The sequence below is a fragment of the Leptodactylus fuscus genome, chromosome 4 (genome assembly GCF_031893055.1).
Source record: "Leptodactylus fuscus isolate aLepFus1 chromosome 4, aLepFus1.hap2, whole genome shotgun sequence".
In the NCBI taxonomy this organism is placed as follows: domain Eukaryota; kingdom Metazoa; phylum Chordata; class Amphibia; order Anura; family Leptodactylidae; genus Leptodactylus; species Leptodactylus fuscus.
In genome coordinates this window covers 89,693,708-89,712,282 of record NC_134268.1, presented here as the reverse complement: position 1 = coordinate 89,712,282, position 18,575 = coordinate 89,693,708, and the positions used below count along the sequence as shown (strand labels likewise).

Sequence of the window (18,575 nt, the reverse complement as noted above, 5' to 3'; positions counted from 1 at the left end):
TGAGTAATTACCATTTTATAGAGAATCACAATATTATTCTTTGGATATAACTTGGCACAAATATACCAAACATCAACATGTTCCAATGTGACTATGTTGTTGTTCTTAATCATAACTTTTAATGTACAATCACTTTACTGTCCTTTTTAATATACATTTTATATCAAGCATTACTTTATTAACTGTCAAAGTGTTCTTTTATTCGAGACACAATATCTAACTTTATTCATGATTCAAATGATTTTTAGAATAACACCACATCTTACTGACATTTGCTAACCGTGTCTTGTTTAAAAAACTGTTTCTTCACACTCCTCCTTTAGGAGACCAATAATACTCTAAGGGTTAGTTCACACGGGGAGCGGAAGGTCGGATTTTGGCACCGAGAGTGACGCGGGGAGCTGCGTCACTCTCGGGCCAAAATCCGCCTGCTACGACTGTCGTGGCTTCTCCCTCCGGAGTAGGCTCAAATGAATGGGTCGACTCCAGAGGTTGCCATAACTCGCCCCCTCTTTGCTGGTGTGAACTAGCCTTAAGAGTAGTGTAGACTTAGACTCTTGTAACATGTCATCACACTTAACATGTAACCTTGTATGAGCCAGTAACAAGCCTTAGGACCCACACCTGGGGCTGAAACCTACTCCAAACCCGCACTGAACCACACGTAAGTCAGGAATCTGGGGCTGATACAGTGGGACTTCAGCACTTTGTCTGTCACCTTCTCACACATGATATACCTTATTCTTTGATCTTAATATTCATATCCATATTCATATTTATTAGAATATATTACTAGTGATACAAAGAAACAATACTTGTTCTAGAATGTAACTAACTTTACACAATCTGTTTATTCAATTACTTGTTAGTCTAATGTCTACATGAAATGTCTATGTCAAATAACAAAAGATGAATGAATGATGTAATGAATGAACTGTTGCTTTTTCACATATGAAATATCTAAGAAGAAACAGAGTTTTTTTTACTTTTGTAATATTATTTTATATATATATATATATATATATATATATATATATATATATATATATATATATATATCACACCTTTTGCTGCATACAGAGTAGGATGTGACCAAAAATAAAGTAAGTTCAAATTACTTTTACATTTCATTCATATATAGTATAGTATGATATGATATATGTATATAGTAGTATGTTCACTATATCATAATCAGGACTATTTTATAGATATTATCACGTAAATATCTGAATCATACCTGATCATTTAATTTCTTCTTGTATCAAAGGGAACTTAGGCTCACCGCATAACCTATCTGTCAGTAAAATACACCAATAGTTTTTTGTAATGTGGTTTTATTACGATACGTCAAATCACTTGCTTCATTTAGGATTTCAATGAATGTATTTTCTGTATCTTTTCTCTAATAAGCAAGGAAAGCTCATATTTCAAAGATGACTTATTGTGAATATGTAGAATCTTGGGTTGAACAGCTGTTACTACATCAGAAGTGCTATTTTGTGCATTCTGTACATTCTCCTCTATGTAAATGACTATCTATATATGGCTGACAATGTGACTTTTGTACCCTTACTTGCATGATCAGATTATACAGTTTACGTACAACATGTCATTTCCGACGTTCTTCATAAATTTTGTCACTTCTAGAAACAGATGACACTGTATTCTGATTAGACAGATTTCATCAGTGTGACTTTATTCTTCGATTTGGCCCTATTTCTTTTACACTAGCTATGTGTAACTTCTGTCTCTTATGCCTTCTGGTTATGTCTAATAAATTAACAGCTTTAGTGACGTCTTATCTGATACAATAGCAAGTGTAACAGGATCTAGAAATCTGAATTTCTTTAGAAAAGTTCTCACCATAGTTCACATTTTCAATAACAACTTTTTAAAATTTAGTCATAAATGCATATGTGCATTTATTTCTGCCAATTTTTATTTCATTCAAAATTTCAGATGTTGGCATGCTGTCACCTCTATTTATTCAATTTGTCTACATCACTGTCCTGTAACCATTCATATGATTCATTGTCATGACATTTTTACAGATAAACATCTAGAAAGGTTTGCAGCAAGTCAGACTTTTCTGTTCGCTAGATAAATCAAACTATCTGCATAGCTGAAAAAATTCCTACCTTTAGATGTCTTCTCCATACCGCCGTTCAGTAGAAAACCGGGTTTTCTTAGGTATGCAAATGAGTTCTCTTGCAATGCTGCGAGAGAACTCTCCAGCGACACCTCCATGTTCTTCAGGAACCTGCCTCTCTGCGTGTCTTCTTCCTTTATGGGTTTTCAATTTTCTAGGCCTAAGGAAGAGCCGACTACACATGCCGGGGCCACATGAAAATTGCCACTTACACGGTTTATAATGTAAGTGACCATTTTCTTGTGTCATTGGGGATGCCCCTAAGTAGTTTTTGAGTGCTGGGGACCGCCCCCAGTGCTGTGAGAGAACTTATTTGCATACCAAAGAAAACCCAGTTTTCTGCTGAACGGCAGTGTGGAGAAGACATCTAAAGGTAGTGGACGAATAGCCTTTCTTAAGGCTATTCAGACGTGTTATCAAGAAAAAAAAGGGTATCCAATGATAGGATCCCTTTAAAAAACAAACAAAATAAAGCAAAATAGAAAAAGTCCTCAATGGAAAGGTGAATAATAGTAATGTGAACCAGTCTAGTTCAGTTTAATAATTCTAATAATTATATTTAGATATTCTGATACAGCTTCTACAGCCCAAACTTACTGGTAAAACTACAATTAAACAGGAGGGTGACTGTAAAGAGTAGCATTTGCACAAGCAACTATATAATTGTTTTCGTTCAGAAGCTCCAGCGTTATGAAATATTCTCCCTGCAAAAGACAACAGAAGAGGAAATGAACATCCTACATAACAGGTTTCCATCTCTTGCTTTTTTCTTGTATATGAATTTATGAACAACTGCTATAACAATTGCAACATATCCACATCACAGATGTAAATGGACCTGGACGTTGTTAAAGATTTCATTATATTGAGCACCCCTTAGACCAGATTTACACATTTTTGTTTTGATGTAGTTTTTAGGGCAGTTTTTCTTACATTTGAGGACGCTGTGGTAAAGTTTTATATAGGGCCCGCTAATCATTTCAGAGGTTTTCAGTATCTGTTATTCTGTTGCACTGCTGCTTAGACATTTAGTGCATTCATAGAACAAATATACAGTACTAGCACAAGGACCCGGCTATGAACAGGTATATTTCATTTTTTGTTTGTGTAGTGGCTCCATAAGGATTGGCACTGGTCTATTTTGTATGTTGTTTGTGTGTAGTTTAAATATGTTTCAAGTTATAAAAATGCTGACATCTAGTATGGCAATCCAGTATAGGTACAGTCTATTTATGGCTTTGTGGCTATGGAAACCTAGTAAATTAAATGTGAAGTTATATTGGCTGATGCATGTCATTTGACTGAATATTTAAGGACCTGCAAACTGCTATTGACTAATACAGGTTATAAATAGCTTGGTTGCTATGGAAACCTGATGTAAAGCTGTGTGTAGGTCAAGACTGAAGAACCTGCAAGATTTCATTGGTCCATAAGCGTCATTTGATCATGTGTATCTGAGTTTGGATATCAGTGAAAAACCTGCGATTGGTTGTTATGGAAACCTGGAGTAAAGCTGTGTGTATGTGACTTTGTGTAACAGTGTCATCCAAAGTGCCCTGTACATTTAAAGCTGACCAACAGCACCGAAGACAAATGGCTGGGTTGTTATGAAAACCTGGAGTAAAGCAGTATGCATGTGAAGACTAAGCGCCTGCGAGCTTCTATTGGCTGATAAGGGACATGTCACTGTGTGTATCGCAGTTGGAATATGAGTGACAGACTTGCACTGCATTGGCTAATGCAGATCATTTTTTGGGAATACTGTGTCTCAGGAATGGTACGTCCTAGAGAGCTGAGACACGGTCTAAAACCTTCCGGACACCTGATCCTATCTGTGTGCCACATTTGGTGAAAATCTGTCTAGTTGTTTGGTTGCGCATAAAGAATAGACAAAAAGACAGCCAGAAACTCCTTTTTATATATATATAAGAGATCGGGTAAACTACTAGCACTTTCTCTACTTATAGTGACTTCCTACGCTCGCTCTAGTGGTTGCTTATGCAGCAAGTTTTATTATTCATGCAGTGGATATGAAGCTAGGTATACAAATAAGGAAGTTAGAACATGCTTTATAAACTAAAACATACATAACAGAACAAAATAAAATCTTACTTTGGGTAGAGATGGAAATCCAAATTTTACAGAATGGTTGTAAAGTACAAATTCTAGAAAGAAAGTTAGGAGTTAGTTCAAATAATGTATACAGAACAAATTATTTATGCTAATAGTCATCACACATGTGACATTCACTCTATCCCTGTTAACTTTAAGTGGGTTTACTGTACTCATGTCATTGCAGAAGTTACATACATGGGAAGGTGTGGGGGGCACAAGCTCACACTTCCATAGAGCATGCAAGCTTTAAAGGGATCCTATCATTAAAATACTTTTTTTTCTGGGTACCACGTAGGAATAGCCTTAAGCCTTAATAGACTTCTTCGTGTCGCTGTTCCATAGAAATCTCGGTTTTCGTTGGTATGCAAATGAGTTCTCTTGCAGCACTGGGGGTGGGCCCCAGAGCTCAAACAATGCTGCGAGAGAACTCTCCAGTGATGCCTCCATCTTCTTCAGGAACGTTCTCTTCATGCATCTTCTTCCGGTGCAGGCGGTCAAGCATGTAGTCCTCGAGCCACGGGCAGAGCCAATTGCGCATGCCCACAGGCCGCAAGAAAATGGCCGCTTACTTACTGTGTAAGCGGCCATTTTTCTTGTGGCCGTGGCTGTGCCTTCCTGTGAAGGCACAGGAAAAGTGTGGCAGTGAAAACAGGGGCAATCTCAAGCCTAAATGGAACATGTTAAATCAAGGGGAAGACACGAGACTTGGAACAAAAGGGTAAAGATAGGGAGACATCCAGGAAAAGGAAGATAGGAATTCTATGTAACTAGAAAACTTGGGTAGCCCAAAACTCATCCAACGGGTCCATATTATATGAATCCTCATGATTCAGTAGTGCAGTCAGATAGTCCAGGGACTGAGAATCCCTTATTCTAGAGTATAATTCTCGAGAGCTGGGGTGGGAGGGGGAGACTGCCTCCAGTGTTTAGCCAATAGGTATCTGGCTGAGGTAAGGAGCAAAATTAAGAGTCTGAGTTTAGGCTTATGCGAGCTATCTGGAGGCAAGTTAAGGAGATAGACCACCTCTATGGTTTAGAACCTAAGGTATCTCATTATCGTTGGGGCCCAGTGCAGATTTTGCATTGGGCCCCATGAGTTTCATGTTGGTATAATCCTATTTGGAGTTATTATAACACCGATAGGTAACTCTACTTCAAAGATAAATTGACATCCCCTAAGACACCAGTGGGGAAAGTAAAAGACATGTAAGTAGGTACTGTATGTCATATATACCTCCTTTTCTTTTTCCACAGAAGGATAACTTTGGGGCTGTTTTCTCACACAATGTTTTTTCCTCATGGAATAGGTAGGCCCCATTGTAATATATCCTTGTATTTATAGAGAGTAAATTAATATCCTGCCCTGAAATTAAAAAAAGAAAACATTTTTTAAAATTTTCAACTTCAAAGAAGTCTATAATGGCTAAGATGCCCCCTAAACCAATAATAATGCCATGTAAGGGTTTTCTATCAAAATATGTGCTATATATACTTACTTAGAGTTACTCCAATTTTGGCTATTATATGTTGTTTGAGATTTCTAGAGCAAGGATTAAAGCTGATTCCTACATCTTGCAATGGATCTGTATTGAAAAAGTGTAATAGCTGGTTAAATAAAAGGACAACTATACTGTATATATCAGAACAATAGCTAACATAATAGTTTTATCTAAATTTATAAGAAGTATAGCCCTCCTGTCTATATGCCGATAGACTACAGAGAAGGACATACATTAATTAAGGCACACATACTATACAGATAATATGGGAAGAATATGCAAATCTGTCTCCCGAGATGCAGGCAGCTTGACTGGGGCACTGACTCCCTATTTACATCTCGGGAGACATATTTGCATATTCTTCCCATGATCCCTCACAGTGGAGCGTAAATGGCTTAATAAGACTCCACACACCTACATGGTGGGCTCTCCCTAAGGAGTGACAATATCCCCTTAACCCATACAGATATTATACATACTATACAGATAGACCATGCAGTTGCCATGAGGTCTGAGCACCAGCTCAGGTTAGTCTTTTTTTTTTTTTTTTTTTCTTCAACCTGTGCATTTACTATGTAATTATGACTTCTCTTCGGCAGAAACCAGGCAGACCCCATTATAGCCTAAGGGGTCAGCAGGTTTCTGTGTGTAACTGCTTTTCAAGTGGATAGGGTTTCTGTTTTTCAGGTCCCAAGTAGACCCAAATGAATGGAAACCCAAATGCTAGTGTGAACCTAGCAGAAGATATGCAAAATGTTCAGTCCCATGCACAGTTTGTAAATGAGTGTGGAGGCTGTGAGGAGAATCAGCCCCTCTCCATTCACTGTATTAAGACAGAACACTCATTGTGAAGCTGTCTTGCTACTATGGATGGAAATTCTCTAGTAACAGAGAGTGAACTGAAAGTTAGCTAGAAGGGAGACACCTAGTGAGAGATATGGTATGATATGGTTTTTCAGGTAGAAAGCAGCCACATGTTAATTAAAATTCGTTACATGTTGGTCCAGAATCACAAGCTCTATTAAATGAGCTTAATCTCTGAAAAGTTAGTGACCATATAACACTGCTTCCTGGTTAATCCAGCTCTCCCCCAATTATTAATATGCCACTCCCTTCTGCTAATCCCTTTCCATACTCTGGAACTCACTATCACGATACATACAACTGTTCCTTACAATTTCAGCCTTCAAACGCAACCTAAAGGCCCACCTCTTTAAAGTAGCATGCAACACACAGTAACCCTGTGGTCACTATACCACCATATGAGTAACTGTTACCCTTATAGAATGTAAGTCTTTGTGGGCAGGGTCCTCTTTCCTACTTGTACAGAAACTCCTTCACAAATATACTGCACCATAGAATAAATGGCACAAAGCAAACAAACTAACACAAATGAAGGTATGACAATCCATGCATCAATATTTAAAGCATGAGCAAATCCGATATATTATGGTTATTTTCTTGTACAACAGTCATATTGTGCACAGTACTGTGAGCCAAATACTTCAGCAAGAAGCGTTAATCTGCCATGATATAAACCCATGATGCTAGATCATCTGAGGTGTCCATAATAAGTGCTCTTTGCACTTGTTAGTAGGTGCCACTCTACAGATAGAAAGTTTTCTCTAGCTCCCTCTGTTCCCAAACAATAAATGCAGTTAGTTTTGGTGCCTGATATGTTACTTAGGCCCTACTGTCATATGGGTGGTGTCAGGCTGGAGAAAGTAAGGGGACTTGATTCAGAGCTCCAATCAGAGGTGGACAGTGTCAGAGCCCGGAACCCCATTAAAAATGACATGCCAACTTTGTCCACTTGGTCAATATGATATGTGATACAATATTTTTATTGGATTTATTATATTTTCTCATTTTATCACTGATAAAACATAATTTTTAGAAATTAATGATTTTCCTGGGGTTACTGCATTTTGACACCTGTAAGTTTTTTACTGTTTAGTTGACAGGGATATGTAAGGGCTCTTTATTTACATGGTCAAATTGTAGCTACCATTGATACCAATTTTCAGTATGTATGATTTTTGAAATAGTAGAAGGGATATCACAACTTAAGGATCTTTCAGTTTTCTGTATGGAGTGATCTCAGCTTAGCTCGGAGTTGGTTGTACAGCCTAACTGCAGTGGGGAGGAAAGACTTCCAATAGCGCTCCTTTTCACACTTAGGGTGGAGCAGTCGGTCACTGACAGAACTGCCCAGTGTTATCACAGTCAAGTGGCAAGCCTTCAACATCTGGACAGAACTTGCTAAAAGGGAAGACATACCCCATCCTTGGGTTCCCTACCAGGATCAGTTCTTCTGGGACCCACAAGAAATATATTTGTGCTAGATATGCAGCAGCTATCACGCCTTCTTATTCAGATTCTAAATGCCTGGGGAAGGGCTCCCGCAGCCTGGAATGATGCCCTTGGCTCTTTGCGCTTGCAATATCTACACCCTGTATATGATATATTGGTCTAACAACTAACAAGCAAGCTTAACTACCTGGAATCCTTTAAAACAAGCTTCTATTTGTGTTGGTGTGTGTGTGTGTATATATATATATATATATATATATATATATATATATATATATATACAGTCCTATGAAAAAGTTTGGGCACCCCTATTAATCTTAATCATTTTTTGTTCTAAATATTTTGGTGTTTGCAACAGCCATTTCAGTTTGATATATCTAATAACTGATGGACACAGTAATATTTCAGGATTGAAATGAGGTTTATTGTACTAACAGAAAATGTGCAATATGCATTAAACCAAAATTTGACCGGTGCAAAAGTATGGGCACCCTTATCATTTTATTGATTTGAATTCCCCTAACTACTTTTTACTGACTTACTGAAGCACAAAATTGGTTTTGTAACCTCAGTAAGCTTTGACCTTCATAACCAGATGTATCTAATCATAAGAAAAGGTATTTAAGGTGGCCAATTGCAAGTTGTTCTCCTATTTGAATCTCCTCTGAAGAGTGGCATCATGGGCTACTCAAAACAACTCTCAAATGATCTGAAAACAAAGATTGTTCAACATAGTTGTTCAGGGGAAGCATACAAAAAGTTGTCTCAGAGATTTAACCTGTCAGTTTCCACTGTGAGGAACATAGTAAGGAAATGGGACAGTTCTTGTTAAGCCCAGAAGTGGCAGGCCAAGAAAAATATCAGAAAGGCAGAGAAGAAGAATGGTGAGAACAGTCAAGGACAATCCACAGACCACCTCCAAAGAGCTGCAGCATCATCTTGCTGCAGATGGTGTCACTGTGCATCGGTCAACTATACAGCGCACTTTGCACAAATAGAAGCTGTATGGGAGAGTGATGAGAAAGAAGCCGTTTCTGCACGTACGCCACAAATAGAGTTGCCTGAGGTATGAAAAAGCACATTTGGACAAGGCAGCTTCATTTTGGAAACAAAAATTGAGTTGTTTGGTTATAAAAAAAGGCGTTATGCATGGCGTCCAAAAAGAAACAGCATTCCAAGAAAAACACATGCTACCCACTGTAAAATTTGGTGGAGGTTCCATCATGCTTTGGGGCTGTGTGGCCAATGCCGGCATCGGGAATCTTGTTAAAGTTGAGAGTCGCATGGATTCCACTCAGTATCAGCAGATTCTTGAGAATAATGTTCAAGAATCAGTGACGAAGTTGAAGTTACGCCGGGGATGGATATTTCAGCAAGACAATGATCCAAAACACCGCTCCAAATCCTCAGGCATTCATGCAGAGGAACAATTACAATGTTCTGGAATGGCCATCCCAGTCCCCAGACCTGAATATCATTGAACATCTGTGGGATGATTTGAAGCGGGCTGTCCATGCTCGGCGACCATCTAACTTAACTGAACTTGAATTGTTTGTCCAAAATACCTTTATCCAGGATCCAGGAACTGATTAAAAGCTACAGGAAGCGACTAGAGGCTGTTATCTTTGCAAAAGGAGGATCTACTAAATATTAATGTCACTTTTCTGTTGAGGTGCCCATACTTTTGCACCGGTCAAATTTTGGTTTAATGCATATTGCACATTTTCTGTTAGTACAATAAACCTCATTTCAATCCTGAAATATTACTGTGTCCATCAGTTATTAGATATATCAAACTGAAATGGCTGTTGCAAATACCAAAATATTTAGAACTAAAAATGATTAAGATTAATAGGGGTGCCCAAACTTTTTCATAGGACTGTATATATACATACACACACTGTAGAACTATACCAACACAAATAGAAACTTGTTTTAAAGGATTCCATGCACTTAAGCTTGCTTGTTAGTTTTATTTTACTCCATGTTAGACCAATATATCATATACAGGGTATAGATATTGTTACACTGTGTACACTGTGTATGTGTATATATATATATATATATATATATATATATATATATATATATATACTGTATATATATTTACAGAGGTCACAGTCAGATCTGTGTCACATACCAGTAAAGCTTCACCCTGAACTGTCATTGCAAATAAACTTTTAAGTTTTCAATTATGTTTAACTTCAACTCATGAAATGTTCCCCTGGGAGATGAATCAAGGTCTTTAAACATTCTTATTTATTTCTCTTGTCACCTTTGATATTGAAGCCTTGTTAAGTATGGAATGTGTCCAAAGAATAGACTTTTATCATTCTCTTACAGATTTAAAGAAAAAAGTGATGATGCAGAACATAAAACCTAGAATTACTTTACAGGTATTTTTCTGCACCACTGTGTATTTTACTTCTATTTTCAAAACCTTTTTTCATGTAAATAATTTCAGGTAAACTTGCTCACATTTTCTGACTTATTTAAGAAAGAAAAAGAATAGTTAATGAATAGTCACTAATGTGTAGGAAATACACAGAGATCCTAATATTCCATTTGAGTATCAAAACAGGAAAAGACCTTCAAAAGGCATTTACAAAGAAGGAATGGGATGTGTCTATGTCTGGAACATGTAAGAATACAATATCAGAGGTGAAGCAATGCTGTTCTCAACCTATCCCAACAAAATACTTTATTAAATTTAGTGGCGTAACCATGGGGGTAGCAGGGGTAGCGGCTGCCACAGGGCAGGCCACATTAGGGACCCGGCAACAGCTGCTACCGCTGCGTTTTTTTTTTTTTAAATGGGCCGTTACCGGCTGGAGTTACTCCAGCCGGTAACGTGCCCTATTTACTTACCGATCCTGGCAGGGGCCGGGATCAGTAAGTGACACCACGGGCCACACAAACACTATTATTCTTATATATCTTTTCAGACTGACCCCCGAGTATAATGATCGGAGGACCGGAAGAGTTAAGGTAACATAAAAAACTGTGTTACTTACCTCTCCGCACTCCAGACAGGCTTTTCGGGCCTAGTTGTGTGACGTGCCTGATATCACATGACGGCATAATATTGTGCGCAGGGGACACTGTGGGGCATAATACTGTGTGCAGGGGCCACTATGGGGCATAATACTGTGTGCAGGGACCACTATGGGGCATAATATTGGTGCAGGGACCACTGTGGGTCATAATACTGTGTGCAGGGGGCACTATGGGGCATAATACTGTGTGCAGGGGCCACTATGGGGCATAATACTGTGTGCAGGGACCACTATGGGGCATAATATTGGTGCAGAGACCACTGTGGGGCATAATACTGTGTGCAGGGGCCACTATGGGGCATAATACTGTGTGCAGGGGCCACTATGGGGCATAATACTGTGTGCAGGGACCACTATGGGGCATAATATTGGTGCAGGGACCACTGTGGGTCATAATACTGTGTGCAGGGGGCACTATGGGGCATAATACTGTGTGCAGGGGCCACTATGGGGCATAATACTGTGTGCAGGGACCACTATGGGGCATAATATTGGTGCAGGGACCACTGTGGGTCATAATACTGTGTGCAGGGGGCACTATGGGGCATAATACTGTGTGCAGGGGCCACTATGGGGCATAATACTGTGTGCAGGGACCACTATGGGGCATAATATTGGTGCAGAGACCACTGTGGGGCATAATACTGTGTGCAGGGGCCACTATGGGGCATAATACTGTGTGCAGGGACCACTATGGGGCATAATATTGGTGCAGGGACCACTGTGGGTCATAATACTGTGTGCAGGGGGCACTATGGGGCATAATACTGTGTGCAGGGGCCACTATGGGGCATAATACTGTGTGCAGGGGCCACTGTGGGATATAATATAGTGTTCAGGGGCCACTGTGGGAAATACTGTGTGTAGTGGCCACTATGGGGCATAATAGAGCACGACGCAGGAATGCGGGGGAGGGGGGGGGGTCGATTGATCGAGGTCTTCGGCGTCCTCCCCGCCATTCCTAGTTACGCCACTGATTAAAGACTCAAATCATTTACTACCAAAAGTCAGTGGGTTGTGACAAGATCTCAATGCCACTTGCACTCTTGCAATTCAGTCATTGTACACTGAAAATCACGTTAGTCCCCAGTTTTTTAAGGAGAATTCTTAGCTATAGTTTAATGTATTTTCCACTGTTTCTACATAGATGCCTCCTTCTTTGTGGCCAGATCTCCAGCGATCATTGATTTATAACCTAGACTGTAAAAAGGCATATGAATTTATTAAAATGTTCAATGAGAGTTGTAAAAGTCCCTATGAAGTTTTTGAAGGATTTGTAGTTTTTTGGATTATGCAATTTAATTGTGTATCTTTCAGACGCTACCTAAAAATTACACCTTGTGATAGGTGGGTACTGTATTTGTATCACTAGTATTTTGCATGTGCATGTTTTTAATGAACTTTCTGATTGAAGTCATGTATGTAATATATAAATATAGAGTTGTAGTAATATAAATTAAGCTGAAGCCATGATTGTATGTCTTTAATGTTTGTATTTATTATGTATAGAAATATACAATTACTACTCTGCTTATAGACATACAATGTAAAGGATAATAATGGGACACATTGAATTATCATGGCTCTGCACTATGACTGTCTCACCTCATATACAGGTTGTAGTTTTAATGAAAAATATGTTGTTCATGCTGAGCTGGCAGGCAGTGCTCCGTCATTGTATGCCCTTGGTAAAAGCAGGTATTGCTTGTGTTATAAGTTCTTCTCAGCATGACATGGAAGTTATTAAAACAGTCAGGGCTATGCAGTGATCTTTAGCAAACAAGGCATTGGTTTTCAGTTAACTCACCACAACTTTTATAATATGCTTCAAAGTCCTTTGTCTTGCAGATTGTGTGTGTGGGCCATTCCTTCATTTCTCCTGGACACAACAGCCATGAAATGGTAAGAACAATGGTGAAAATCTTCATTCTCAGCAGGTGTTGTCTGTCTTCTCAATATTAGCCTGTGTCACCTTTAACAAAACCATTTAATCTTAAAAGTCTAAATGTGTATAGGGCGCAGATAATGCAGACATACGGAAAGCAATTTTAGTTCCTTAAAAAGTCTTGTTTCACTTCCTAGATTGGCGCTTCCACATTTCTATGCTTTACTTGTTTTCAGGAAGTATATAATGTTTCTTAATGTGAAGGACTGGCCCTGTGCAGCAGATGACACTAAAGCAAACAAATGACACACTGTTCAAGTGACATTTATTATATGGCTTCTAGCAGAAGTCTTATGTTCTTCAGCATTTGTTTTATTTAGCTTCTGTTCACTGGAGGTCAGGGATTGCAGAATTTACTCAGGTCTGTAGGGAAAGGCGAAAGCTTGTCTTTAAGGCCAAGGCCCCACGTAGCAAAGCATAGAAAAAAAATACTGCGAAAAAAAAGGTTTTCCTCTGTGGACTTTCTTCCCCTATTATATCTATATGGAAAACATCAGTGTTTGCGCAGGTTGGGATTTTCAAAAAATGCAAGTGTTTTTGAAAACAGCTTTTTCGCTGCATTTTTTTTTTCTGCAATGTGTGGGTGGGATTAGGTAGAATACCATCCACTTTGCAACTACTGTAAAAGGAATTATTTTGGGCCGTAAATGCCGCAGTGTTTTCCAGTATCTGCAAAGTCGATGGAGTTTTGGCTAATCCCATCTACACATTGCAAAAAAATATCCGTAGCAAACCTGCTGTGATTTAAAAAAACGGTCACATTTTTGTAAATCACAGTGTTAGGGAATAGCCAGATGATAATTCCCCAGAAGCTGCTGGTGAACCCTGGAGGGAGGGGCACAAGGGACAGTGAGCCCTAAACTGAAGCCCCCCGCTTGCCCTTCCTATTGCCAGACCCTATCCTAGGTAATAGGCGACAACCACGAAGACAATCCCTCCCTGAATACGTGAAACACAAAACGCAGACAAGACGTACAACAACAAAGGGAGGTCAGGTAGCCAGGGTTCGGTAACAAGAGAGCGATGCAGTGCCAAATCGGAGTCAAGAGAATAGTCAGTAGGAAAGCCAGAGGTCAAGGATTAGCATACAAGTAAATAACAGCAAGAGATACCAGAAAGCAAGGGCAATAACCGGCACCAGTGTGACTGTGAGCCAAGACTAAATAGGGAAGGAAGAACCCGCCCAGAACCTGATAGGAAGAAAAGCTGTCAATCACAGGCAAGACAGATTAACCACTTAATGGACCGAGGCAACATAGGCAGAAGACGGGTGTGGTGCAAATGCAATCACAGAACTAGAGCCGAGTTCACACAGTGCAACCAAAAACTTTAAGCAGATTATCAAACTGCACACGCCTCCTGCGCCGCAGCACATGAGCAGAGGGTGGCGCAGAGGCCCGAACAGGCAGAGATGTTACAGTACCCCCCCTTTTATGAGGGGCCACCGGACCCTCACCAGACAAACCAGTTCTAGAGGGATTCTGAGTTTTCCCTGCCTTGTATTTTGGTTCTGCTTGAACCACAGACGCTTGAGAACCAGGCAAACATTTTTTATTCACCTGGCATTTCTGATACCACCAGGTTTTAATACCAGAGGGGCGTTCCCAACTTTTAGTAGCTGAGACCTTCTCCTCACTGACACAATCAACAGAATGTAAAGCAATACAGTGGGATGAGCACTGATCTCCCCACTTTACCAACTCCTTTTTACCCAATCAAAAATAGGGTTATGGAGCTTCAGCCAGGGGAACCCCAAAATAACATCAGCAGAGAGATTCTCCATAACAAAAAGGCTTATGACCTCTGAATGTGTAGAACCCGCTTGCAAAGAGATCAAGGGGGTTTTAAAACTGACTTTACCCCTGGCCAGTGGAGTAGAATCCGCTCCAGTAACAGACATAGGTGTGTCAAGTGGCAAAAGCTCAATGCCCAAAGATTCAACAACTGAATATTTAATAAAATTTGCTGCAGACCCAGAGTCAACTAGGGCCTTGCCAGAAACAGATCTGTCCCCAGAGGACAGAGACACAGATAACATCATCTTATAGTTATTCCCACCAAATACCTGGTTGCCTGAGTGGTTCTTCTGATTACCACTCAGGCACTGAAGTTTTTTCGCAGGTGACCATGGTCTGATAGAGCAGTGTCGGATGACATGACCAGAGGAACCACAGTACAGGCACAGGTTATTCCTGAGACGATGCTCTCGTCGTGTCTTGGCGTCCATAGCTCCCAGTTGCATGGGTTCCTCACCAGAAGTGATGGGAGGAAAGGTAGGTTTTTCAGAGGAGAGAGAGGAAGAGACAGAAAACTTGGAGGCAACAGACCCTACTCTCTCTTTTAAATTTTCTCGGATCTTGCGGTCAATACGGACCGCCAAAGTCATGGCCTTCTCAAGAGTCGGGGGATCTGGGTGACCAACCCAGAGCTCCTTAATACGGTCACACAAGCCTTGCTTAAAGTGAGCCTTTAGAGCTGACTCACACCAACCTGCGGTTACACTGTACTTACGGAACTCAGAGCAATACTCCTCTGCAGAGCGTTTGCCCTGCCGCATGGTGAGGAGTTGAGTTTCCGCAAGCGCAATGTGGTCTGGTTCAGCATAAATAGAGCCCAGGGACTTAAACATTTTTTCCAGATCAACCCACTCCTCAGCCTCAGCAGGGAGTTTAAGGGCCCAAGCTTGTGGGTCCCCCTGTAAAAGAGATATAACCACTCCCACCATTTGGGCCTGAGTAGCATGTAGATTCACACGGAAGTACAGGCGACAAGACTCCCTGAAAGTTTCAAATTTTGCACGGTCCCCTGAGAAACGGTCTGGGAGTAGCATCTTGACCTTACAAGGTGCCAAAACAGCTGGGGATGGTGCAGCAGCCTCAGTTAGGGTCTGAACCTGTTTAGCAAGCTCAGCTACCAGGCCTGTCAATCCCTCCAACTTGGCTGCAAAGCACTGAATAGGATCCATGCTGTCTGTAGGGAAGCAATGGATGTAGGTTTTAGGCCGGTTATTCTGTTAGGGAATAGCCAGATGATAATTCCCCAGAAGCTGCTGGTGAACCCTGGAGGGAGAGGCACAAGGGACAGTGAGCCCTAAACTGAAGCCCCCCGCTTGCCCTTCCTATTGCCAGACCCTATCCTAGGTAATAGGCGACAACCACGAAGACAATCCCTCCCTGAATACATGAAACACAAAACGCAGACAAGACGTACAACAACAAAGGGAGGTCATGTAGCCAGGGTTCGGTAACAAGAGAGCGATGCAGTGCCAAATCGGAGTCAAGAGAATAGTCAGTAGGAAAGCCAGAGGTCAAGGATTAGCATACAAGTAAATAACAGCAAGAGATACCAGAAAGCTAGAGGCAATAACCGGCACCAGTGTGACTGTGAGCCAAGATTAAATAGGGAAGGAAGAACCCGCCCAGAACCTGATAGGAAGAAAAGCTGTCAATCACAGGCAAGACAGATTAACCACTTAATGGACCGAGGCAACATAGGCAGAAGACGGGTGTGGTGCAAATGCAATCACAGAACTAGAGCTGAGTTCACACAGTGCGACTAAAAACTTTAAGCAGATTATCAAACTGCACACGCCTCCTGCGCCGCAGCACACGAGCAGAGGGTGGCGCAGAGGCCCGAACAGGCAGAGATGTTACACACAGCATATCAATTATACCTACAGGAATGCTGGCATTTTACATATTGGTATAATGGAAGAGGAAAATTCTGCAGACTTTCAGTCAAAAGTGTTTTGGAAAAAAACATGTGTTTCTGCCACTGTCTTTTCTCCAGCGCCTTTAGGCTAAGACCCTACCTTGGCAGGGTATTCAACTGCACCTGCTTCATACAGATGATTGAGAGGGTAGCAGTTTTCAGATCCCTACTAATCAGACATGGATGACTAAGTTCAAGAAAACCCCTATAGGCTAAGGCCCCCATGTAGCAAGTCACAGCCTAAGGCTGACGCCTCACTTTGCGGAAACGCAGCCTTTTTTGTTGCAGATTTTGTTACGGTTTTCTGAGCCAAAACCAGTAGTAGATTGAGCAGAAGGTCGAAGTATAAGAACTTTCCTTATATTTTCCATTCCTAGCTTTGGCTCAAAAAACCGCTGCAAAATTTGCAGCAAAAAAAAGCTGCATTTCCTCAAAGTGGGGCCTTAGCCTTAAGGCTGTGACTTGCTACATGGGGCTTTAGCCTATAGGGGTTTTATTGAACTTAGTCATTTATGTCTGATTAGTAGGGATTTGAAAACTGCTATCCTCTTCAATCAGCTATATGAAGCAGGTGCAGATGAATACCCCGTCTGTTACACTGACCTGTGACATCATGTTCCTCTCTCATACGCAGTGTTTGTAACAATTGAAGGAAAGATGAATGCAGCCAAGTACAGAGATATCCTGGAAGAAAACAGATCACATATCCCCACTGGTTTGGCTAAACCTCGCATCATAGCAATAGGCTTGTTGAAAAAGTCATGCATGATGTTCAAGGGGGCTGTCCCTAGAGGGCAGCAAGTAGAGGCATTCTTTTCCTAATTACATCCTGGAAAACAGATTTGCATATTTCCCGCAGTCCCACATCATCAGTGATCCACCTCTGTGCTTTACAATAGGAATGGTGTTCCTTTCATCATAGGCCTTGTTGACACCTCTCCAAATGTAACATTTATGTTTGTGGCCAAAAAGATAGATTTTTGTCTCATCACTCCAAATTACCTTGTTCCAGAAGTTTCGAGGCTTGTCTCTGTGCGGTTTGGTGTATAGAAGGCGAGATTCTTTGTAGCATTTGTGCAGTAATGTCTTTCACCTGACAACTCGACCATGCAGCCCATTTTTCTTCAACCTCCTTATTTTATATCTTCAAACAGCCACACCGATAGTTTTTAGAGAGTCCTGTATTTCAGCTGATGTTATGTCTGAGTTTTTCTTTGCATCCCAAACAATTTTCTGGGACGTTGTGTCCAAAATTCTGGTTGGTCTACCTGACCGTGGTGTGGTTTGTGTCAACTTCTGGGCATGTTATCAGGTCAAAATCGCCAAGGTATGTGAACTTTCGAACATGGTCATTTTGATGTTTTTGGTTGTGATTATGATTTAAAAAGAGAAAACACAGAAGTTTAATAAATGGCTTCACCCAACCACTAACCATGAGTGGAGAAAAAGTTTTTGATTTATCATTCATATACTTTGATAAAAAGCTAAAAAACAAAAAAATCTTAGAGAATGTAAACTTTTTAGCACAACTGTATATACTCTCTGGGTAGTGGGAAAGTGATTAAAGTTATTAAAACATAAGAAATTATATAAATTTGGTATCACCATAATCATTCTGAATATAGGTAATATGTCATTTTGGCGACACAGTGAATGCTGTAAAAACAAAACCCATAAGAAAGTGGCACATATACAATTGTATACAGTGGCTTGAAAAAGTATTCATGCCCCTTGAACTTTTTCACATTTAGTCACCTTACAACCATTAACTTAAATGTATTTAATTC

General features: G+C 40.4%; 1 protein-coding gene across 1 annotated transcript; it reads right to left on the bottom strand.

Annotated features, from left to right (window-relative positions):
* Positions 1-2,730: 2,730 nt before the first annotated feature.
* Positions 2,731-13,081, bottom strand: LY86 (lymphocyte antigen 86). The gene is made up of 5 exons (XM_075270807.1): positions 12,940-13,081; positions 5,761-5,847; positions 5,499-5,627; positions 4,262-4,314; positions 2,731-2,853 (listed from the first exon to the last, which is right to left on the bottom strand). The coding sequence occupies exons 1-5, from the start codon at positions 13,058-13,060 to the stop codon at positions 2,761-2,763; spliced, it is 483 nt and encodes a 160-aa protein (XP_075126908.1). The 5' UTR covers positions 13,061-13,081; the 3' UTR covers positions 2,731-2,760.
* Between the last annotated feature and the right edge of the window lie 5,494 nt (positions 13,082-18,575).

Bases quoted from the DNA above. Each gene is read 5' to 3' on its own strand.
- LY86 (XM_075270807.1), bottom strand. From the start codon at position 13,060: ATGAAGATTTTCACCATTGTTCTTACCATTTCATGGCTGTTGTGTCCA. The intron at 5,848-12,939 runs GTGAGTTAACTG...TTTTCAATACAG, and splicing joins AGCATATTATAAAAGTTGTG to ATCCATTGCAAGATGTAGGA. The intron at 4,315-5,498 runs GTATATATGACA...CTTTCTTTCTAG, and splicing joins CTGTGGAAAAAGAAAAGGAG to AATTTGTACTTTACAACCAT.